Here is a 24,416-nt window from a genome sequence, read left to right as displayed (position 1 = left end):
TGCTGGCCTTCATAACAAGAGGGATTGAGTATAGAAGCAAAGAGGTTCTTCTGCAGCTGTACAGGGCCCTGGTGAGACCACACCTGGAGTACTGTGTGCAGGTCTGGTCTCCAAATTTGAGGAAAGACATTCTGGCTATTGAGGGAGTGCAGCGTAGGTTCACAAGGTCAATTCCTGGAATGGAGGGATTACCTTATGCTGAAAGACTGGAGCGACTGGGCTTGTATACCCTTGAGTTTAGAAGACTGAGAGGGGAGAAGGTGGGACTGGTGCACCTTAGGTCACAGCCAGCAGAGGTGAAGATAATGTTCTGGAGGATGGAGGCTGGGAACTTTGGGGTAGTTGATTCTGGAGGCAATGGAAGGTATGCATGAGGAACTGAGGCACAAGAGTAATGTGACACACAGGGCTCCAATCCAGGTGAGTGCAGAACAGAAAATCTCAGCTCGTGTCTACTGACAGTTGTTCATGTTCAGTGAGGTTAGCCCTCATGCTGGAGCTTCTGAAATGATCCTTTGATTAACCCGTTTATTACAAAGCACCTAATAATTAATTTATTGTGTTAATTTTTAGTGAATTAATTACCATATATACTTGTGTATAGGTCGAATTCCTAAGATTAATTTTAAAGGTTCAGTTTAAAGGGACGGCTAATACACTGGCACAAATTTCGAGGGGCTGAAATTCATGCTGCAGTTTGAAATACCGTATTATTCGCAAAACCCGATTTGATTGCATAACTAATCGCTGGTAAAGAAGAAAACCTCAATGAATTACAGTAAAGATAATTACTGGATAAAAGCAAGAGACCGGTACAAAAATTTAACAGGTCAAAGGTACATTGAAATCCTGCAAAATCACATTGTTCAACATGGTCATGGCCTAGTATAAAGGCACACTGAAAATGAAACATCCATTAAATTCTGGATGTGTAAATGTCGTGAACTTTCCCACCAAATTCTTCTGTTCCCCTCCCATTTACTCTCGTTACACGATGAACCCCAACAACACGAACAAATTTGTCAAAGAGCTAAAGATATCCCTGTATGTAGCCAATACTTCTCACTTTTATTCAGGTATAATGGCACAATTAAAATGATTAACTTTTTAACAATATTAACTTCGAGATATATGGTGAACAAAGTACGCTAAGTACCAATAGACTTAGTCCCGGTCTGAGTGAATGAATGAATCTAAACGTGCTGTAGTAAACAAAGTGTGGTAAGTAGATTAGTGAATGAATGAATAGTGATGCAATATAGTACACAAAGAGAATTGAGTAGAATTACCGATATGAATGAATGAATGTTATTTTGTTTAAGTGGGTTATTGGGAACATGCAGTTTCCTTTGTAAGAGGTTTATAATGCGATTTAGTAGGGTCGACTTATACTCGAGAAATAGTGAAAATGCAAGATCTTTTGGCCAAAGCAAAGGGTCAACCTATACATGGGACCGACCTATGCATGAGTATATACGGTATCACTGATGGGCACGACAGGTGAGGGGTCATTGTTGAGGACTCAAAATGACAAAAGCGACAATGTTTGTCATGTTAATCCTTTGTGATATCAATGACCACATCTCAAGAATCCACTACAACTGTGTAGACTGCAGCTCTGATTCACAATTACAGAGGGAAGAAACAAGCTCATTTTCTTTCCCTCGAATATCTGACACTTCCCTATTCCATCACCAGAGGGCAGACTGTACCCATGGAGCACAAGACAGCAGTGAGGGATTAAAGTAGGAAACTTCTCAATCTGATTAATTGAGCAGTAATGCTGGCATGCAAATTTTTTAAAATTTCAGATCAAATTCTGTCCGCAATATTTTGGGTTATAATACCCAAGTCTACTTCAATTCAGACCTGTTCCTGAATTTTAAGACCACTGACTCAAGCTAGGGTTAACCCATCACATTCCTGATGAAGGGCTTATGCCCGAAACGTCGAATTTCCTGCTCCTTGGATGCTGCCTGACCTGCTGTGCTTTTCCAGCAACACATTTTCAGCTCTGATCTCCAGCATCTGCAGACTTCACTTTCTCCTCGAAGATTTTAACCCATCACTTCCTCTCCATTAGATTCCAGCCGTAGTTCATTCCCCTACAGTGATCAGGGGACAACTATGAAGGAGCTAACCACTTTGACCCACTTTTCCTGCAGCTTCCTCTGTCATTTTGTTTTCCCTTTTGAGTACTTGTCCTGCTGTGTAAGGACAAGATGACCCCGTTGGTTTCTTCTGGTTCTTTTAACAATCCCCAGAAATCAGGGCCCTGACTCCTTGACAGCACCCCCACACCTCGCCGTGCACAGACCCCTCCTTCCTCATCCCTTCGCTACTGCTGTGCCAAATTCTGGAACTCCTTCCCTAACATCACCACGATTGCCCCTCTACCCCACGGGCTGCGGTGCTTTCAGAAGGCAGCTCACCTCGGGTACATAAGGGCCCTGATAAATTCTGCACTGGCCAGTGCCCCTCATATCCCCATGAACTGACTGACCAAAAGGTCTTTTTTTGCCCGCCTCTACCAAATCTCAAACCCAAACCTCGGTGCTCAGAGGGGAACAATCCCGATTGGGAACAATCCCATTTAAAATCTCTCATTTCTGATATTATTGTAATAAATATCCTCGACACACCCTCTGTAAAACCTTGGCGCACTTTACCAAGCGCGGTTCAAAAGTGGCCATTAGAGGCCAACTGAGGCCTAAACCAGGGATCTTTGGAGTTTAAAATAAAAAAAACTCTTTCCTTTTGCGCTCCAGGATTGCACGTGCCTCCTCAACAGCCATCTCAGCTTGCTCTGTTCAATTGTTGGTGAAAGTATTTGCTTGTATCCGTTTATGTTCCTATTTTTCTTAAATCGCAACCTTGAGTGCTCATATTGCTGCTCCTGTGAGCGTGCGCCATCATTTGCCACTGCCTGACGTGTTTCTGCTCAGTTTCCCACTGTGCCTTCCTGCAGGCTGCTGCTGCCCCCTTCACTGCCTCCGGTCCTCTGCACCCAAGTCCGGGGACTTAACGTACATCAGAAAAGAGCACTTGGTTCAATATGGAGCGCCGCGCAATGATGGGGGGGGGAACACACGATGCAATTTGCATTGACAAAACCACAACAGTTCCCACACCCCCTCCCTGTCTGCTCCCTGGGAAGGCGAGGTAGCGTTTTGTTAGGGAGGGAACGTGCCACCTGGTCTGGTGCTCAAGACTCTGGCCTCCATGGGATGGTGGGGGTTGGAGGATCAGGGAGAACAGAGAGGCCTAGAAGGTGGAGACAGTGAATGAGAGGGGGTATTGTCAACCAATAGGTAAGCCATCAATTCAGCAAAACCTCCCTCACCCAGCCACTTCCACCAAAATGACCATCACCATCTTGAAGTTCGTTCTAAGTCAAACAACGCCCCGACTTCCAGTGCTGGATGAATAGAAATTTCCTCCAATTCAATCTCAAACATTGGAGCGTACTGTGTGCAGCAGAGATGTTAGGAATCACTTTTTATACAAAAAGGGTGGTAAAGGTTTGGAACTGTGCAACTCGAGTCCCGGTGGGGGTCTGACGGTGCCTTGTCTTTTTCTCTCTCGCAGTACAAGAGACACCGGTCCTCCCGGCCTCATACCAACAACTTCGCCAAGTCGGTGGTCAACCTCCTGGACTTTGTAAGTACAAACACCGACAAGCAAGCGAGGGCGCGGGCAGTGCTGCTTTCTCTCTCTCTCTGCTCGGTTGAGCTGTGATGTTTAATTAGGAGAGAGCTGCTGGCAGTGCCCCATAGGACCTGGCATTGCCCTGTGAGCCACACCTCGATATTGCCTTCCACGGGCACGAGCTCTTTGTGGGAGGGGGTGTGTGTTGGTGAGACGGTCCCTCAGTCCCTCCTTTGGCACCTTTTCCACTTGAAGACACCGCTTTGATTTGGGAAGTGTGTCTGCTGCTCTCACACGGTGCAAGCTTTGTTGTAATTCGCTGATGAGTATTGGCAAAGCCTGTACATACTTGAGAGGTGAGGCCTACCTAACGTTATACACAGCTCCTTGCTCTTACATTCAATACCTTGACTTATAAAGCCACTTTTCCCATATTCCTTATCTATGTGTCTTGCTGTCTTCAAGGATCTATGGGTGTGCACACCAATCTCCCTCTGATCCTCCGTATTTCCTGGGGTCCCACCACTCAATGTTTACTCCCTTGCCTCGTTAGTACTCTCAAAAAGCACCACCTCACCCTTTTCAGATTAAATCCATTCACCTCTGTTTAGCCCACCTGACCATATTGTCATGTATTCTAGGGTTTTCTCCTTTGCTATCTACCCTGCCACCGAGTTTTATGTCATCTGTGAACTTACTGATCATACTTCCTACATTCATATCTGGATCATTAATATACACTTCAAGCAGCAAGAAACCCAGCACTGAACCCTGTGATACTGATTGGATATAGGATCTCAGTCACCAAAGAGAAAAGCCCTTCAACCATCCCCCTCTGTCCCCTGCCAGTAAACCAAATCTCCCTGGGCTGGAAACCGGAGCACCCGGAGGAAACCCTCGCAGACACGGGGAAAATGTGCAAACTCCACACAGAGAGTTGCCTGAGGCACGAATTGAACCCGGGTCTCTGGCGCTGTGAGGTAGCAGTGCTAACCACTGTGCCGCCCACAAATTAGTCTGAACTATAGGGAGAGGCTGAACAGGCAGGGTCTGTTTTCCCTGGAACATCAGAGGCTGAGGGGTGACCTTATAGAGGTTTACAACGTCATGAGGGACATGGATAGGATAAATAGACATAGGGTGGGGGAGTCCAGAACCAGAGGGCACAGGTTTAACGAGAGAGAGGAAAGATTTAAAATGGACCTAAGGGACAGCTTTTTCACGCAGAGGGTGTACTCATATGGAATGAGCTGCCAGAGGATGTGGTGGAGGCTGGTACAGTTACAATATTGGTAAATAAATGAAAAATGGAAGCTGTGTTGAATTTTGAACCTTGTCTGACATGTTCACTCAGGACAGCGGTGTGTGAGAGCACCCTCTTGTGGTCACTTCTATGTAATTACACGCTGGACTGAACCAATTTGGTTTGGGTCGGTTCATTGTGCTCTGTCTAACATTCTGCAAAACATTCAGTGAAGGTTTCAGTCCTCCTGCGGAATGTGGTGCCTTGAAGCTCATATTCCCAACCGGCACAACCTGGCGCATCCCATAGGAGTGCCACAATTCTGTCAAGGTACGTGACTGTGAGACCCCATTGAGAGCTTGACAAAGCTTGACCCGGAGGTCAAGGTGGTGTGCACCCTATATCCCCGTGCCCCCCACCACACCCCTCCGCCTCCCCCGCCCTCCGGTCTATGGCTTCGAAGATTGTGGGTTCAAACCCCACTCCAGAGACCTGAGTTCACAATCTTAGCTGCTGCTACCAGTCCAGCAGTGAGAGGGGAGAGCTGCACTGTCAGAGGCACGGTATGCAGTCTCCACCTTAAGCTGGGACCTTGTCTGTGCAGCATCAGGCAGTAGCCCATTTGGGACAGAGATGATGAGAAATGTCTTCCCTCAGAGGTTGGTGAGCCAGCGGAGGGCAAGTCACCAAATCCGTTTTGGTGTTCTACAAGTCACAGGTGTGAAGGGACATGAGGAGAGAGCGGGAGAATGGTGTAGAGGTGGAGGATCAGATCTGGCCATGTTGAATTGGCATGACGGGCGAAATGGGGTCTAGGTTAGAGTGGGGCTGGAAAAGCACAGCAGGTCAGGGCAGCATCCGAGGAGCAGGAAAGACAACGTTTCGGGCAAAAACCCCTCATCAGGAATCCTGGTCCGGATTTCATTCCTGATGAAGGGCTTATATCCATGACGTTGATTTTCCTGCTCCTCGGATGCTACCTGACCTGCTGTGCTTTTCCAGCACCACTCTAATCTTGACTCTCATCTCCAGCATCTGCAGTACCCACTTCTGCCCTGATGGGCTGAATGGCCCCCTCCTCTTCCTTTCAACGTTCCCGTTCTTCAGAAAGACCTTTTTGGGTGTTAGGCGCCCAGACCCCTGCCGGGTTTAACGTTCCCTGTGAGTTTTGTGGTTGGATACCTGTGATGATGGAGTAATGTGGGCCTCAAGTCTCACAAGGCCCGGCGTAAGGGGGTAAGCCTATAATATTTGAAGCTGCTTTAAGGAGGGAAAGGAAGCTGTTTTAGCAGAGTTTCTTACCCCATGCAGGCCTCCTGCAGATGTGTGTGTGTGTGTGTGTGTGTGTGTGTGTGTGTGTGTGTGTGTGTGTGTGTGTGTGTGTGTGTGTGTTGATTGGATGGGATTTACCCAGTTGGCCCACTCCTGTCCTCCTGCCCCGCAGATCTTCAAGGAGCAGCTGAACACCAGGGTGGTCCTGGTCGCCGTGGAAACGTGGTCGGACAAGGACAGGATCGATGTGGGTCAGGACCAGATGCAGACCCTGCGCAGCTTCTCCAAGTACCGACAGCAGTTCATCAGGGAGCAGGCCGACTCCGTCCAGCTGCTCTCGTGAGTAAAGCATTGGCCGTGGTGGCGGGTCATCACCCACAGGCCACGGAGTGGCGCTGCAGGTCAAACATTTGGGCAAAGTGGTCAGTCACTTTGAGGAGCCCTCCCCCCTCCCCCCCCACCTATTGAGAGGGTGGGGTGAGAAAGTGAATTGGGCTGGGGGGTGCGTAGCAGCGTCCAGAAAGCACGCCTCCCTGACATGGGCTAGAGGGAAGCGGAACGTGCGAGAAATGGGGTCAAGGCAGAGTTTTTGGAGGGGCCGGCCGGCGGAGATTTGCAGAGCTTGAGGGAGAGTGGACTGGCCCCAGAGGGATTGGAACGCAGTGAGCTGCCAGTGATCCAGTGCTGATCCCATTCCGCTGGGACAAACAGGATATGTCACGAGTTAGGGATTCAGTGAGGGGTCGATGAGATGGAATGTCTACAGTGTGGATGCAGGCCATCTGGCCCATCAAGTCTGTACTGACCCTCCAAAGGGCACCCCCCCACCAAACCCCCAGAACCATCCCACTACCCTATCCTTGCATATTCCACAGTAATCCACAAAACCTCCACATTCCTGAACACAATGGGCAATTTAGCATGGCCAGTCCACCTAGTACACACCTTTTTGGATTGTGAGAGGCATCCGGAGGGGCCCACACAGACACGGGGAGAATGTGTAAACTCCACACAGACAGCCACCCAAGGTGGGAATCGAACTCGTGTCCCTGGCACCGTGAGGCAAAAGTGCTAACCACTGAGCCACCGTGCTGCCCACCTTCCAGAGCCGCAGGCAAAAGGAAATGTCACAAATATCCGTTAGCTGTTTCTTCCAACAGTGACCTCTAACACTTGGAACAGCAGGGCCAACAGATGCATAGGAACCTGCGAGGTCTCTTCCACTCTCCATCCTGAAGTGGAAATACATTATCACTGACGCTGGGTCAAAACCTTGGAGTTCCCGAAGTGGACCGAGGCTATGTCCAGCCCAGGAAGGAGTGCAGAGGTTGAGGAAGGCAGCTGACCAGCCCCTTGGCCCGGGGGAATGAGGGAAGTGCTTATTGGGGGGCTGAGATTTTGTTTTGAAGAGAAGTAAATTCTGTCGTCATGCACTCCCTCACTGACCATGAGGGAAGGCATTGTTTTCAATAGAAATTTAATGCCCCGCAATCGTCAGAAGACAGAAGTTAGCTTTCCTCACTTTCAAGCAACCTTCGAATTTTCACACCGTTAATTTCCCAGTCTGCTCGTGCACTTTTATTTTAACTGGGCTGTCAACTGTCCATGCTGTTAAGGTCACGCGTGTAAAACCTCGTGAAACGTCCGTGAATCTCTGATCAGCATTCATTGCCCTGTGCCAAAGAACCAACCACAGCAGCCATGCCATGGCACCGTGACCACCGTGAATTTGTCTTGTGGTTTAACACTTATAGAGTCACAGAGATGTACAGCACGGTCCAACCTGTCCATGCCGACCAGATATCCCAACCCAATCTAGTCCCACCTGCCAGCACCTGGCCCATATCCACCCAAACCCTTCCTATTTATATACCCATCCAAATGCCTCTTAAATGTTGCAATTGTACCAGCCTCCACCACTTCCTCTGGCAGCTCATTCCATACACACACCACACTCTGTGTGAAAAAGTTGCCCCTTAGGTCTCTTTTATATCTTTCCCCTCTCACCCTAAGCCTAAGGGGTGGGGGGCAGGGAAAGGCCATTCCTGTATCCACCTCAGGCAGGTTGCCATTGAACCCGGTGCTAGTGGCACCAACTGGACCACCCAGGAAGTCTGGGTTGCCATGGTGACCTGCACTTCTGCCTGCCTGCATGTTGTGACCTGGAGCTGTGAACAGTGATGGGGGAGGCTCCAGACTCCTTTCCGTCTCTCAGCTGATTAGGAATCATTCCCGAGGAAGGGCCGATGCCAGGAACGCCAAGTCTCTTGTTCCTCGGATGCTGCCTGACCTGCTGTGCTTTTCCAGCACCTCACCTTTCAACTCTGATTAGGAATCTTCCCCGTTCTAACCATATGCTGCTGTTGTGGGCGGCACGGTGGCTCAGTGGTTAGCATAGCTACCTCAGAACGCTAGGGACCCAGGTTCGATTCCACCCTATGGGTGACCTGTCTGTGGGGAGTTGGCGCATTCTCCCCATGTCCGTGTGGGTTTGCTCTGTTTTCTCCCACAGTCCAAAAATGTGCTAGGTAGGTGGGTTGGCTGTGGGAAATGGGGGTGGGTGTCTGGGTGGGATGTTGTTCAGAGGTCGGATGTGGATTCGATGGGTCAAAAGGCCTACATCCGCACTGTAGGGATTCTGTAATTCTAGGTGACTAGTTAGTGGAAGAGTTACGGAGATTGTATATGCCCATTATAACAGCACGGTTAGACATTATGTCCTGCAGACGCCACACAACAGCGGGAATGACAGGATTACAATTGAATTATGTTCTGTCCGGCTCCTCATCTACTCTGGATTCATGTTGCGCTCATTCCTGTGGCACCACACTTACATTTCTCTTGTATGTTGACCAGGGGCACCACATTTAAAAGCAGCATGAGCAGCATGGCATTCTTCGGAGGGGTTTGCTCTCTGAGCCGTGGAGTCGGGGTGAATGAGGTAAGAATTTCACTCCTTGGTGTCTGACACATCCCCTTCTGATTCACTGCGTTGACTAGAATTTGAGCTGACCATGTGGAGCAGCGCTGCGCTGCTGGAGGTGCAGTCTGTCAGATCAGACGTTAAAGCGAGGCCCTGTCTGCCCTCTCGCTGCGAGGGAGGGAGAAAACTCCTACAGCTCTGTATTAAAGACGAGTAGGCAAGGCATCATTCCCTTACTGTTGGCCTGAATTTAGATTAGATTAGATTAGACTTACAATGTGGAAACAGGCCCTTCGGCCCAACAAGTCCACACCGACCCGCCGAAGCGCAACCCACCCATACCCCTACATTTACCCCTTACCTAACACTACGGGCAATTGAGCATGGCCAATTCACCTGACCCACACATCTTTGGACTGTGGGAGGAAACCCACGCAGACACGGGGAGAATGTGCAAACTCTACACAGTCAATCGCCTGAGTCGGGAATTGAACCCGGGTCTCAGGCACTGTGAGGCAGCAGTGCTAACCACAATAGCATGCTGAGTAACAGGGATCCTTTGGTCCTCACAGAGCCAGTTAGACTGTGGCTCCTCGAGTCGACGTGCCCACAGTTAAACACAGAATCTGTGAGAGCCTGGCCCTCTGCAGTTTCTCACCAAAGGACTGGCATTGAAATGTGGGTGTGGCGTTGTGCCCACGGATAACCCACTATATATCCCAGAAAAAGTTAGGGCCCGTGCCTTCAGGAGGGAGTGAAGGTTTTTTTTCCCCAGCGTGTGTTCGGTGACCTGCTCATTACTGCAAGCTGTTTGACCTTGGGGCATTTAATTTCACGAACGCATTGTCTCAGTCCTTCAAAACGTAACCTCTGTGGGAAATTGATCTTCTCCCAAAATGGTTTCTGAAACTTTTACCCTCATTCTGATATCTTTTGCTTTGCTTGCTGTGCTCAGTTTCAGTCCGTGTGTTGTTGTGTGCGTTTGGTAAACAGAGAAGGTGAGGTGCTGAGGTGAGTGATCGTTTTAGCTGGGGGATCCAGGAATCTTGTATTTGCCTGTGTTGTGTGCAAGGCGTTTTCCTCGGAAAAGTCTTGTTTTTCACAGAATGCATTTGCTTCTTTTGCAAGTCACTCCAATTCCATGCCTACCCGTTAAGGATACTTTTGCACGCGGGGGCAGTTTCTCCCTGTCTGCTCTGACCAGGGCTTCTCATGATTTTGAAAACTTCTCTCGGATTTCCTCTCAGCCTTTTGCTGTCCGAGGAGAACAGTCCCAACTTCTGCCATCTGCCCGCGTGACTGGAGTTTCCCATCCCTGTAACCATTCCTGTTAACCTCTTCTGCACTTTCCCCAGTGTGCTCATGTACTTCCGAAAGTGTGGCAGTCAGAATTGTATTACCACACCCTAACTAACGGGTCTTATCCAAGCTCATCATAACCTTCCTGCTCTCGTACTCTACTTTCCTATTAAATGGAATGTCCATTCCTTATTACAACTATCCCAGTCAGGATTTGGTTAGTTGAAACACCCATTATGACTTTATAATTACTCTCTGTAATTTCCTTGCACGTTTTCATTGTTGATAACCTGCAGACTACACCAACCAATTACTGCATTTTTGTTCTATAGTTCTAGCCAAATAGGTTCTGTCCTTCAAACGTCCCATAAACAATCCTGTACCCCTCCCCCTCCTTTTCAGCCTTCCCTACCGTCCCTGAACACCTTACTATCGAGGAATATTTAATACCAGCCCTGCCCTTCTTTGACCCAGGTGTCTGTCACTGCCAGAATGGATTTTCCACTGGCCAGACACTTTTTATTCCCAGTGTGGATGGGAGGTGCTCATGGAGACCCATTGGAATCTCCATCTTGGCAGATTCCAAAGGAATTCTCCCGGAGGTTGAAGATTCCACTGGGCAATTCCTCTACACCCAAAGCATCCATTTAATTTGGAGAATTCAGAGGGTTTTGATGAACTTAACTAATTAGTTACTGAGGAAAAATTAGACTGTTCACTGTCCAACTCCTGAGTAACTCTTCAGTAGACCACACAAACAGACACGCACGCGCACACACACACACACACACACACACACGCGCGCGCGCGGACTCTCTCTCTCTCTCTCTCTGTGTATTTCTCACGCACACATACTCACCCCCATACACACGCACTCTCCCAGACCATACAGAACCTCATCCCCTCAGGAGATCTCCTACCCACAGCTTCCAACCTCATAGTCCGGGAACCCCGCACTGCCCGGTTCTACCTCCTTTCCAAGATCCACAAGCCTGACCACCCTGGCCGACCCATTGTCTCAGCCTACTCCTGCCCCACTGAACTCATCTCTACCTACCTTGACACTGTCCTATTCCCCCCTAGTCCAGGAGCTCCCCACATACGTTCGAGACACCACCCACGCCGTCCACCGCCTCCAAGACTTCCATTTCTCCGGCCCCCAATGCCTCATCTTCACCATGGATATCCAATCCCTCTACGCCTCCATCCGCCATGACCAGGGCCTCCAAGCCCTCCGTTTTTTCCTCTCCTGATGTACCCAACAGTACCCTTCCACCGTCACTCTCATTCGTTTGTCCGAACTGGTCCTCATCCTTAACCATTTCTTCTTCGAATCCTCCCACTTCCTCCAGACCAAAAGGGTAGCCATGGCCACCCATATGGGCCCCAGCTATGCCTGTCTCTTTGTTGGCTACGTAGAACAGTCGATCTTCCATAATTACACTGGCACCACTCCCCACCTCTTCCTCCGCTACATTGATGACTGCATTGGCGCCACCTCGTGCTCCAGCGAGGAGGTTGAGCAATTCATCAACTTCACCAACACATTCTACCCTGACCTTAAATTTACCTGGACCATCTCTGACAACTCCCTCCCCTTCCTGGACCTCTCCATCTCCATTAATGACGACCGACTTGACACTAACATTTTTTACAAACCTACCGACTCCCACAACTATCTGGATTACACCTTTCCCACCCTACCTCTTGCAAAAACGCCATCCTGTATTCCCAATTCCTCCGCCTCCGCCATATCTGCTCCCAGGAGGACCAATTTCACCACAGAACACACCAGATGGCCTCCTTCATTAGAGACCGCAATTTCCCTTCCCAAGTGGTTAAAGATGCCCTCCAATGCATCTCATCCACATCCCGCACCTCCGCCCTCAGACCTCACCCCTCCAACCGTAACAAGGACAGAACACCCCTGGTGCTCACCTTCCACCATACAAACCTTCGCATAAACCAAATCATCCGCCGTGATTTCTGCCACTCCCAAAAAGACCCCACCACCAGGGATATATTTCCCTCCCCATCCCTTTCCGCATTCCGCAAAGACCGTTCTCTCCGTGACTACCTGGTCAGGTCCACGCCTGCCTACAACCACCCTCCCATCCTGGCACTTTCCCCTGCCACCCCAGGAATTGCAAAACGTGCGCCCACCCCTCCTCCCTCACCTCCATCCAAGGCCCTAAAGCAGTCTTCCACATCCATCAAAGTTTTACCTGCACATAAACCAATATCATTTATTGTATCCGTTGGTCCCGATGCGGTCCCCTCTACATTGGGGAGACTGGGCGCCTCCTAGCAGAGCGCTTTAGGGAATATCTCCGGGACACCCGCACCAATCAACCACACCGCCCTGTGGCCCAACATTTCAACTCCCCCTCCCACTCTGCTGAGGACATGGAGGTCCTGGGCCTCCTTCACTGCCGCTCCTTCACCACCAGACGCCTGGAGGAAGAACGCCTCATCTTCCGCCTTGGAACACTTTAACCCCAGGGCATCAATGTGGACTTCAACAGTTTCCTCATTTCCCCTTCCCCCACCTCACCGTAGTTCCAAACTTCCAGCTCAGCACTGTCCCCATGACTTGTCCGGACTTGTCCTACCTGCCTAGCTCCTCTTCCACCTATCCACTCCACCCTCTCCTTCCTGACCTATCACCTTCATCCCCTCCCCCACTCACCTATTGTACTCTATGCTACTTTCTCCCCACCCCCACCCTCCTCTAGCTTATCTCTCCACCCTTCAGGCTCTCTGCCTTTATTCCTGATGAAGGGCTTTTGCCCAAAATATCGATTTTACTGCTCCTCAGATGCTGCCTGAACTGCTGTGCTCTTCCAGCACCACTAATCCAGACCCTACCCACTCCCCAATGGGCAATTAACCCACCCCCTACCCATCTGGCACCCTACCCCCCTGATACCCTACCCCTCACCCTCCCTACCTGGCACCAGTTACAAGGACAGATCAGGGAAACTGGAGCAGTTCACCTCAGGGAAAGGAACATTGGGAGGAAATCATTATTTGATTGAGGTGTTTAAAATCATGAAGGGCCTGGGCAGAGCGGGATGGGGAGAGAAACCATTCCCACTGGCAGAACCTTCTGGAACCGGAGCACACCAGCTTGGCACAACAGTCAACAACAACATCAGGAAAATCTCTGGGAAAAAAAAAACCCCATTGTCCACAGCGAGTGGTTAACATCTGGAATGAGAGTGTGGGGAGGCGTACTCCATCCTAACCCTCAAAATGACTGTACCGAATTATTTGAAAAGAAAAATGCAGAGCGAGTGGGGAGGGCTGGCAAGGGGCGAACGAGCTGAGTTGCTCTGATGGAGAATGGTCATGGACAAGATAGATCGATAGGCCTTCTTCTGTGTTGTAACCTTCCTAAAGTTCAGGCGGTCTTCCACCCAAACTCACTAAGTCTTGACCAGCTCCTAATCTGACAGCCTCTGATACAATCCATGCTCCTGTATAAATGTGCCTGATCCTAATTTACACAACAGGTCACTGCAAACCAAAGTTGCTTCCCTAATTGTTGTGTTTGTTCCCATTGTCCTGAGTTCAGGTGAAACAATTCACCGGCTGTACTCTGTAATATTTTAGGTATCCCACAGTGACCTTGTGCTGGATAGTTTGACCTTGCTGGATCTTCCTTTGAAGCTCATTCCTCTTCAACGTAGGGTCAGTCATGGGCTGCATCTATGAACCAGCAACACAATGTTTTAGATCATAAGACCGTACAAAATAGGAGCAGGAATGGGCCATTCAGCCCCTCAAACCTGTTCTGCCATTCAATAGAATCATGGCAACATTCCTCACGTCCACTTTCTTGCCCTTTCCCTGTAACCCTTGGTTCCCCTACTGATCAAGAATCTGTCTCAGCCTTACGTAGACACAAGGACTCTTCCCGTATGTCTCTCTGTGGCAACGAGTTCCAAAGACTCTCAACCTTCAGAGAGAAGAACCGCCTCCTCATCTCCGTCTTATATTGGTGCCCCATTATTCTGAGAGTGTGTCCTCTGCTCCTGGAGCCTCCCGTGAGCACTTACCTTGTCAAGCCCCTTAAGAATCCTCTAGGTTTCAATGAGATCATCTCTCGTTCTTCTAAACTCCAGTGAGCAGTCCCCACCTCGTTAAGATTAGATTACTTACTTACAGTGTGGAAGCAGGCCCTTCAGCCCAACAAGTCCACACTAACCCACTGAAGCCCAATCCACCCATTTACCTCAACACCTAACACCTAATTTAGCATGGCCAATTCACCTAAGCTGCACATTTCTGGATTGTGGGAGGAAACCGGAGCACCTGGAGGAAACCCACGCAGACACAGGGAGAATGTGCAAACTCCACACAGACAGAATGGCCCATCCCTGAGGCGGGAATTGAACCCGGGTCTCTGGCGCTGTGAGGCAGCAGTGCTAACCACTGTGCCACCATGCCGCCCATGACCTTTGCTCATAAGGCAATCCCTCTGTACCAGGGTTCATCCTAGTGAGGCCTCTCTGAGCTACCTCCAATGAATCAATAACTTGCCTTAAATAAAGAGACCAGAACTCCCACAGTACTCCAGGTGCGGTCTCCCCGGTACCTTCTGCCTTATACTCCAACCCCCTTGAAATAACAACAGTCCATTCGGCTCCCTAATTGGTTTTGAGTCATAAGGAGGGGCTGGATAGGCTGAGATTCTTTTCACTGGAGTGTAGGAGGGTTGAGGGGTGACCATATAGAGGTTTATAAAATTGTAGGGGCCTAGATAAGGTGAATAGTCAAGGTCTTCTCCATATTTTAGGGAAGATCAAAAGGGGCCGTATTTTTAAGGTGAGAGGAGAAAGAGTTACAGAGGAAATGAAGGGCAACTTTTTTTACACAGTGAGTGGTTCACGTGTGGAATGAACTTCCAAAGGAAGTGGTGGGCGCAGGTACAGATACGACATTTAGAACACATTTGGTTAAGTACAGGAGTAGGAAAGGCTTGGGATATGGGCCAGGAGCAGGCAGCTGGGACCAGTTTGGTTTGGTCGTCGTGGTCTAGTTGGATGGAAAGGTCTGTTTCCATGCTGTAGGACTCTATGATGACCTGCCGTACCTGTGTGTTCACTTCTGGTGTTTCATGCACAGGTACCCCCCAAGTCCCTTTTGTGTCACAGTTTTCTGCAGTTTTCTCTTCATTTAAATAATGCTCTATTCTTTTGTTATCCCTTCCAAAATGAACAACTTCTCTTTTTCTTACGTTGTACTGCATTTGCCAACCTTTTGCCCACTTATTTAACCTATCAGTATACCACTGTGAACTGTTTGTATTCCTCTCACAACCTGCCTCTCCACTGATTTTTGTGTCATCTGCAAATTTGGCTACAGTCCATGTGCTTCCTTCCTCCAAGCCATGAATACATATTGTAAACAGTCATGGTCCCAGGACTGATCCCTGTGGAACGCCACTGGTCATGGGTTGCCAACCTTATCCCTATTCACTGTTAACTAATTCATGTTGTGTTCCTATTTTAATCTCTCAATCCCAGTATGGACATATGTGGTCGATGCCAGTTGTGCTGGGACAAGGCCTTGCGCAGAACCTGGGCATACAGTGGGAGTCTGAATCGAAGAGGAAAAGTAAGTACTGTTAATATTGTCCAAGCGTGTGCCTCTAACAACGGGAATGTGAAGAGTGTTGTATTGTGCCGGTACATAATCTGTGAGGGAGAGACCCCTTTGGCCCCATTCCCCACACCCCACAAAATCTCTAGCAATAAGATGCCTAACCTTCAGTATGGGAATGTTTAAGATGTTTGCAAGTTACGCACCTGTTTCCTTCAGCATTTTCTGGACGTGAGATGTAGATTCCTGCAAATCATTCAGAGCCTTGCCTTTCTCTTGCTTCCTATGCTATTTTGTTTTTGTCATATATAAGAAAGGTGTACAGCCAAGTGTACAATGTTTGGTGTCAGCCCGTTAAATATTAATGGTTCAGAACAGTGAGGGAGGGAGCAGGAGATAACAGATGAGCTGGTGGGTGTTCCAACTCCACCCTAATCAGGACACCATTTTCCAGTTGAAATTCTCATATTCGGCCTGACCTTGCCCCCTTCCTGGGTTGGACTCTTGTTGGGGCAATGGGTCTTGAGAGGCATTGAGAAGCCCACCGAACCACAAGCCAGTCAGGCAGAGGTGAGTCACCCCTGCATACCTGCTCTTGGAATGAAGGTCCCCCCCCCACCCCCACCTTAGTGATGGAAGAGATGGCTGCTTGTATCTGCCAGCCATTCAGAGGCCAGCAGCTCTTGCACTCAGCAGCGCCACTGGGGAGGCTGTGGCAGCTGCCAGAAGTACAAGCTGCAGAATCCCAGTATTGCAGATAGACCCAAGGTACAAGTCAGTAATTTGGGGGAAGTGGTGTTTTGTGCAAGCAGAAAATGCCAACCCTTGTCTCCATGGGCTCCTTCAGCTGTGCACCTTCTGAGATCCCTGCACCTCTCCAGTGGTAGCCTCCTGTGCTGCCCTGTTTCACATTGGTGTTCATACCTTCAGCTGTCTTATTTTAAGCTCTTGAGTTTTCTTCCTTATCCTCCTCATCTGTTTTGCCTCCATGATTCTTAAAACCTACCTCTTCAACCAAGCATATGGCTACCAAACTACTGCCTCCCTGATGCCATGTACAGAGAAACCTCAATTATCCGGGATTCGATTATCCGAATGTCGGATTATCCGGCGAGATCACAAGGTCCTGATGCTTGGCTGAACTATGTTACTCGGTATTCGATTATCTGGAATTCGATTAACCGAACGATATACTCCCTGCCCTTGTCCTTCGGATATCGAGATTCCTCTGTATTATCGTTACGATGTTCCCGTGAAGCACTTGGGGACATTTGCTACACTAAAGGTGTTTTATAAATGCAGTTGTTGTTGCTCCATTTATCATTTGGATGAATGATCTGCCCTTCTGAAATTGAAATGATAGAGGGCAGCTTTGCCTGTGGTATGTTTGAGTTTTCCCTCTGGCCTGTCGTTACTATAAAGAGCTGGTTCAGAGGGGTGAATGGCCTACTGTTCCACTGCCACTCCTAACTTGGTTGTAACAGAGTTGGAATTTAAAATTTTAGCAATTCGATAAATATCTACGTTATCATGTCCAGCAAAAAAAAATTAGATAGGTTTTTCATGTCAACAAACATAGTGTGTTTTACTACAGACACTCCCTTGGGGTGCAGGAGTGCAGAAATTGTGAACAAAGGGTTTAATATGTATAAAGTATCTACTATTGCGTAAACAACAAATATACAATTTCCCCATGCATGCAAAAAAAAAGACAATGTAATTGTTTGGGTCATCAGAGCTTAAAACTTGGCCAATTGGCAAAGAAAAAATATTGACTCATTTCCCAGAGGCTAGTGTTTAGCTGAAAGGCTGTCTTTCTCAGTGGCTGCTGGTCCTAGGGGGCGGTTTCACATTGGGGCAGTCCGACTGCCATCTTGCCTCTGGTGATTGTCTTGTCCTGGAGCAGCAGGATCGATTTAGAGCTCTCCCCTCTGAGCTCCCAACTTGCAGCAGTGAAGTCTGCTGGTGGGACCTGCAGATCCCAAACAGCTTTGATGCGAGGGGGGGGTGGGGTTTCAAAGAAAGATGGAGGGGAGGTACGAGGCTGAGGCTCCCCATGGAGTCGAGGGCACCTGACCATCTGTTCCGATCTTTATTCACACCCGGGAATTGGGTCTCAGATCTTCTCTCTCTGAATGTTGCATCAGCTCTGTGTGTAATAGCTTGTGTCTTGTACGGATGCTGCATCTTAGCTACTGTTCTCCCCTTGGTGTTGCAAATTATCCTGGAGGTAATATCCAGCCCAATGAAGTAATAGTTTAGACTCCACCTTCCTGATGGTGCACAGAAGGCAGCAGGATGATGCATGGAAGCTGATGTTACTCTCCTCACTAATCCTGGCCTGCCACTATGCTAATTGACCCAGAGATAGCTTTCGGGAGTGAATTCCAGATTTCCACCACCCTCTCTGGGAAAATATCGACTCGGAATGGCCGACCTGTAGTCTAGAGGTTATGCCTCCCCTACTGGGGGGATAATTCTCCTCCATCAGCCATTTCAAGATCGCAAACGTCCCAATGAGATCACCCCTTAATCTCCCATACTCAAGGCTGACGTTCCCTCTGAAGTGTCATTAGTTTTATTTTTGAGCAGCCGTGTGGTATTTAACATCGACGGAGGCCTGTGCCCATAGGCTGGTTGGCAGAGCCATTGCCCAGGAGTTCCACCTCCTCCACCTCTGTGCCAGCCTCTTCCAGCCTGTCGCTCCTCAGCGTGGAAGCAGTAGCTGGGCTGCATTTCAGAACGAACCCACTGTGGGCTGACGTTGTTTCGAACCGTGACGCCATCGCAGATTTCCCGCACTGGGGTAAAATGCCGGGATGGGGTGCGGTGGGAGCGCAGGAATGCAGGGGTTGGGACGTGGGGGGAGGTGGGGTTCAATTTGGGCTGGGTGTTTGGGCGTTACACTTGACCCCTGCGGCCAATCAGCCACAGATACAAAGGGAGGGCTGCGAGGTATGCCCCGTTCTAACTCAGCAGTCAGACCAGTACACGTGGGCTGTATGTAGAATCAGGAGACACTGATAATGTCCTTTTCTCTCTTGCCCCCAGAAGAATGCGAGTGCCCAGGTTCGTGGACAGGATGCATCATGGAAGACCCAGGGTGGGTATGAATGCGCTGAGTTTACGTTGCGCTGATAGAGCCTTTGGACTCCAATGGTGTCTGTGCTCCTGATGTGTGTTCAACCCCCCCCACTTCAATTCTGCTTTAACTCCATAACCTCCAGTAGCATTCTCCCAGCCGTACCTCTGTCGCCTCTACTTCGGTGCACTGATATCATTCACCCCGACTACCCCCCCTCCCCCTGTGGTAGTGAATCCCACACGGTCACCACTCTCCAGGTCAGGAAGTCCTGAGCTTCTTATGGAATGTGTGAGCGGTTACCCTCACGTTTGTAACCGTTGTCGTGATCTGCCTGCGAGCGGGAATATCTATTTCATGTCAAACCGCCTTCGTTTGAGAATTTCTGTGATGATTCCGCTTATGTTTTCTTCCCCCCTACTGAAGAGAGCCCCCCCCCCGCCCGATCCATCTTCCCAGATCGTCCTAACCTGCGATTGTCCTTTCTGCTGGCTGCTCCACAGCCTCCTTGTACTGTGGAGAGCTGAGCTGTGTGCAGCCTGGGATCTCTGGCCCTCCTCGGCACCAGTTTCTGCTACAGCTGTCCACTGGCCAACACTGTGCTCTCAGACAAAGGGAAAGTGTATTAAATATACTGATTCAAACTCCATATTGCTCTTGATTCCCTTTACAATGCACCCAAAGGTAACTCTGTGCAACGTCGGAACTGAAAATCAGGATTTCTCGCGCAAAGCAGTGAGGTAGAGAAGGCCTCGCAGAGATGAGATCTGGCAGTGACACCTTCTTCCACCTCCCACCCCTCCCTTCCCTGAGAGAATTGGCTAGTGGGCTTCCTCCTGGACTAGGCCTTCCTATATGTGAACAACTTGGGACATTGCCATTGATAAATAAACTACGGCAAAATGGCAATAAGTGGCTCTCCACTTCACCCCCCCCCTCCCCCACACCGCACCCTTCAACTGGGGCACGCCCAGGGGAAAATAGCCCACTTTCCCCATTGGTGGGTTTTGCAGACTGCGTTAGTGAATTGGGGCGGTGAAGGGTGGGGACGGGTGATTGGAATAACCAAACAGAGGCCGGTATCCTTTCACCAAGTCCCCCTTTATTTACTTGTGGAGAGGCCTTGACTCTGATCCAGCTCCCTCAGAGCCAGCTCTCAGAGTGAACAGAACCTCTGACACTCCTGTTTATGTCTGTCAGCCAGGGCTCCCTGATTGGACCAGGGAACTCATATTTCCATGAGGTCCACTTAGCTAACCTTTTTACAATCACAACCAGGAGGAGGTGTATATGATTCTCTGGATAGAGAATTCCCCATCGTTCTGCTGCTCTCCCCTGAGCTGTCTGCAATGGGCAAGGAGTAAGCAGCTAAACCATCCTCACTGTTATCAGGACAGTCAAATGGACAATGGTAGCTCCATAAGCTGGGGGTTAAAGAAAGTTCCTTTGCTATTGTATAACAGGGGGCCCACTCAGTAGTTGGGTTCCACTGAAGCGTCAGCTAAATACTAAGAGACTGGATGGTTAATAAACAGAACTGTAAATACGATAACTGTAAATTCGATTAACTCAATCTCCGTAATGTTAAGACATGCAATGTATGTTGTGGTTCTGTTTGCCGAGCTGGGAATTTGTGTTGCAGACATTTCGTCCCCTGTCAAGGTGACATCCTCAGTGTTTGGGAGCCTCCTGTGAAGCGCTTCTGTGATCTTTCCTCCGGCATTTGTAGTGGTTTGAACCTGCTGCTTCCGGTTGTCAGTTCTTGCTGTCCGCTGAAGTGGCCGGTATATTGGGTCCAGGTCGATGTGCTTATTGATTGAATCTGTGGATGAGTGCCATGCCTCTAGGAATTCCCTGGCTGTTCTCTGTTTGGCTTGTCCTACAATAGTAGTGTTGTCCCAGTTGAATTCATGTTGCTTGTCATCTGAGTGTGTGGCTACTAAGGATAGCTGGTCGTGTCGTTTGGTGGCTAGTTGGTGTTCATGGATATGGATCGTTAGCTGTCTTCCTGTTTGTCCTATGTAGTGTTTTGTGCAGTCCTTGCATGGGATTTTGTACACTACATTGGTTTTGCTCATGCTGGGTATCATTCTGGTGAGTTGTTGTCTGAGAGTGGCTGTTGGTTTGTGTGCTGTTATGAGTCCTAGTGGTCGCAGCAGTTTCGCTGTCAGTTCAGAAATGTTCTTGATGTATGGTAGTGTGACTAGTCCTTTGGGTTGTGGCATGTCCTCATTCCATTGTCTTTCCTTTAGGCATCTGTTGATGAAATTGCGCGGGTATCCGTTTTTGGTGAATACCTTGTATAGGTGTTCTTCTTCCTCTTTTTGCAGTTCTGGTGTACTGCAGTGTGTTGTGGCCCTTTTGAACAGTGTCTTGATGCAACTTCTTTTGTGTGTGTTGGGGTGGTTGCTTTCGTAGTTCAGGACTTGGTCTGTGTGTGTGGCTTTCCTGTATACCTTTGTGGTGAATTCTCCGTTCAGTGTTCTCTGTACCATCACGTGTAGGAATGGGAGTTGGTTGTCCTTTCCTTCCTCTCTAGTGAATCGGATTCCTGTGGCGTTGATGATCTGGTGTGTGTTCTCTATTTCTGTGTTTTTAATTATTACAAAGGTGTCATCTGCATATCTGACCCAGAGTTTGGGTAGAATTTGTGGTAAGACTGTTTGTTCTAACCTTTGCATTACAGCTTCTGCTATGAGTCCAGAGATGGGTGAGCCCATGGGTGTGCCATTGATTTGTTCATATATCTGGTTGTTGAATGTGAAGTGTGTTGTGAGGCACAGGTCCAGTAGTTTGCTATATATATATATATGAACAGCATGACCAACTGTACAGGTACCAAAGATTTATTTCTATGTATAAAAAAAATCCTCACTGTTATCAAGTTCGCTTAGGGCTAGCCTGCTGCTTATTTTGGGTTGAAAATGTTTTTTGGTGGGTGGGGAATACAGGGCGATCCTATCAGGGCATCATGCTCAGGCCTCCCCATGAAGACCTTGGCCCTCACATTCCAATCCCCTTACCCCAACACCCCCCACCCCACTCCCCCCCAAACCTGCTCCCTCACTTCCCCGCCTCACACGAACCAGTCTGAGACTGAGTCTGAGGCCAGCTTGTAATCCCGGTCTTGGCCACGGCTGCATGTGGCGCTGCTGAGACAACAGAGGTGTCAGTCACCTCCACAGTTTTGCGGGGCTGGGTGGGTCGTGGTGCAGGTGGGTGAGGATTCAGGGACGGGGGGGTGGGGCAGTGTGCGGCCTGTTACGATTGCACGTTGCAGGTTACTACTGGACAGCACTGCTGAGGAGCAACTGGAGATTGTTGGGGGTGTATTGCAGGGAGGCACAGGGGGAATTCAAGCTTAGGACTGTAGGGAGAATGGGAGATCTGGAAATGCAGTGGGGGTGTGGGGTGTTACTTGGGGGGGCATGATGGATTTGGGATGGGGGGTTGCAGTGGGAATTTGAGGGTGATCTGGAGTGGAGGTGGGGCATGCCTAAGGCCGCAATGGGTGAGTATCTATGACCTCTGCATTGTTTGTGGAAGATCGGAAAGGATGTGAAGATTAGGGAAAAAGAGCATGTTTGTGAGTACTGGCTACTGGGCAGGTCAGCTTTCACAATGTGCCCCTTTGATATAAGTTCGGCTCCAGATGGAAGATGGAAAGTGGTTGGGGGCCTGTAAGTGCTGGTGATGGTCGGAGGGAACTGAGGGCTTCAGGTGACTCGTTCCACAGGGACAAAATACTCCTTTTATTCAGCAGGAATTTCAGAATAACAGTGTACGTGTCTGTGGGTGTGAGAGAGTGTGTGTGTGTGTGTGTGTGTGTGTGTCTGTGTGTGTAGGTTGTGTGTGTGAGAGTGTGTGTGTGTGAGAGAGAGTGTGTGTATGTGAGAGTGTGTGTGTAGATGTGTGTGTGAGTGTGTGTCTGTGTGTGTGTCTGTGTGTGTAGGTTGTGTGTGTGAGAGTGTGTGTGTATGTGAGAGAGAGTGTGTGTATGTGAGAGTGTGTGTGTAGATGTGTGTGTGAGTGTGTGTGCGTGTGTGTAGGTGTGTGTGTGTGAGTGAGAGCATGTGTAAGTGTGTGTGTGTGAGAGAGAGTGTGTGTGTAGGCGTGAGTGTGTGTATGTAGGTGTGAGTGTGTGTATGTAGGTGTGTGTGTGGGGGTGTGTGTGTGAGAGTGTGTGTGTGTGTCAGAGAGTGTGTGTAGGTGTGTGTGTGTGTATGTGTGTGTGTGAGAGTGTGTGTACGTGTGTGTGTGTGTGAGTGTGCGCGTGTGTGTAGGTTGTGTGTGTGAGAGTGTGTGTACGTGTGTGTGTGTGAGTGTGCGCGTGTGTGTAGGTTGTGTGAGAGAGAGTGTGTGTAAGTGTATGTGTGTGAGAGAGTGTGTGTGTAAGTCTATGTGTGTGTGTGAGAGTGTGTGTGTGTGTGTAGGTGTGAGTGTGTGTGTGTGAGGGTGTGTGTGTGTGTGAGAGTGTGTGTGAGAGAATGTGTGCAGGTGTGTGTGTGTGAGAGTGTGTGTACGTGTGTGTGTGTGTGTGTACGTGTGTGTGAGAATGTGTGTGTGTGTGTGTGTGTGTGTGTGTGTGTGTGTGTGTGTGTGTGTGTGTGTGTGTGTGTGTGTGTGAGAGAGAGAGAAGCGTGGGCGCTGAGTTCTCTAAGCTTTGCCTCTGTTACAAGCGGAGTCTCTTCATTGGAATTGCAAAGCATCTCACCAGCTCTCGAACGGCTATTTTAATGGCTTGGTCCTGAGTCTGAGGAGGCAGCAAGTGCCCCTCAACTACACTCTACGACCAAGAAAGAAGCAGTGTTTTACACTTCAAGACATATTTCTTGCAAAGCCTTTTGTTTGTTAATGCATTCAAACATAGCCAGAAATCTACAGAGTCCTTCCTCTGACCCCCCAATTACTCAGGGTAAGGTTCTCGAGGATCCTCTCGCCCTGTCGTCCTCTGCCCTCGTGGGTGGATAGAAAGCGTTGCATGGCGTTATTTTTCACAGGAGCACAGGAGTCCACCTCAGTGTCCTGGAGAGAATTTAATCCACAGATTATCTGGCTACCATCACGTTGCTGTTTGTAGAATCTTGCTGTGTGCAAATTGGCTGCCACATTTCCTACATTATAATAGCGCCCACTTATCAAACATATCTGGCTGTAGAGTTACTTAGGACATCCTGTGATTGCTAATGTACTGTGCAAATATTAGTTACTTTTGTCTTCCACCATTTGTTTGGCTGGCAGTTTATTTATCCAGTCATGATGTATTCTTGCCTTTTTATGTGTTCATGTTTGCTTTTTAAAGCTGCTACTGTTTTGCTATTCTACAATTGCTCTTAATATTT

The 24,416-nt window shown here is 49.0% G+C and overlaps 1 protein-coding gene across 1 annotated transcript in view; it reads left to right on the top strand.

The window, feature by feature from the left end:
• Positions 1 to 24,416, top strand: part of adam23a (ADAM metallopeptidase domain 23a) — a 154,650-nt gene that overhangs the window by 97,183 nt on the left and 33,051 nt on the right. The window contains exons 10-14 of the mRNA XM_060828093.1: positions 3,589 to 3,660; positions 6,336 to 6,502; positions 9,020 to 9,104; positions 15,917 to 16,007; positions 19,047 to 19,095. Coding sequence (XP_060684076.1) covers positions 3,589 to 3,660; positions 6,336 to 6,502; positions 9,020 to 9,104; positions 15,917 to 16,007; positions 19,047 to 19,095 — 464 coding nt within the window. The remainder of the gene's footprint in view (positions 1 to 3,588; positions 3,661 to 6,335; positions 6,503 to 9,019; positions 9,105 to 15,916; positions 16,008 to 19,046; positions 19,096 to 24,416) is intronic.

Source organism: Hemiscyllium ocellatum, chromosome 7 (genome assembly GCF_020745735.1).
Source record: "Hemiscyllium ocellatum isolate sHemOce1 chromosome 7, sHemOce1.pat.X.cur, whole genome shotgun sequence".
Classification (NCBI taxonomy): domain Eukaryota; kingdom Metazoa; phylum Chordata; class Chondrichthyes; order Orectolobiformes; family Hemiscylliidae; genus Hemiscyllium; species Hemiscyllium ocellatum.
This window is presented reverse-complemented; position numbering and strand designations above follow the sequence as displayed.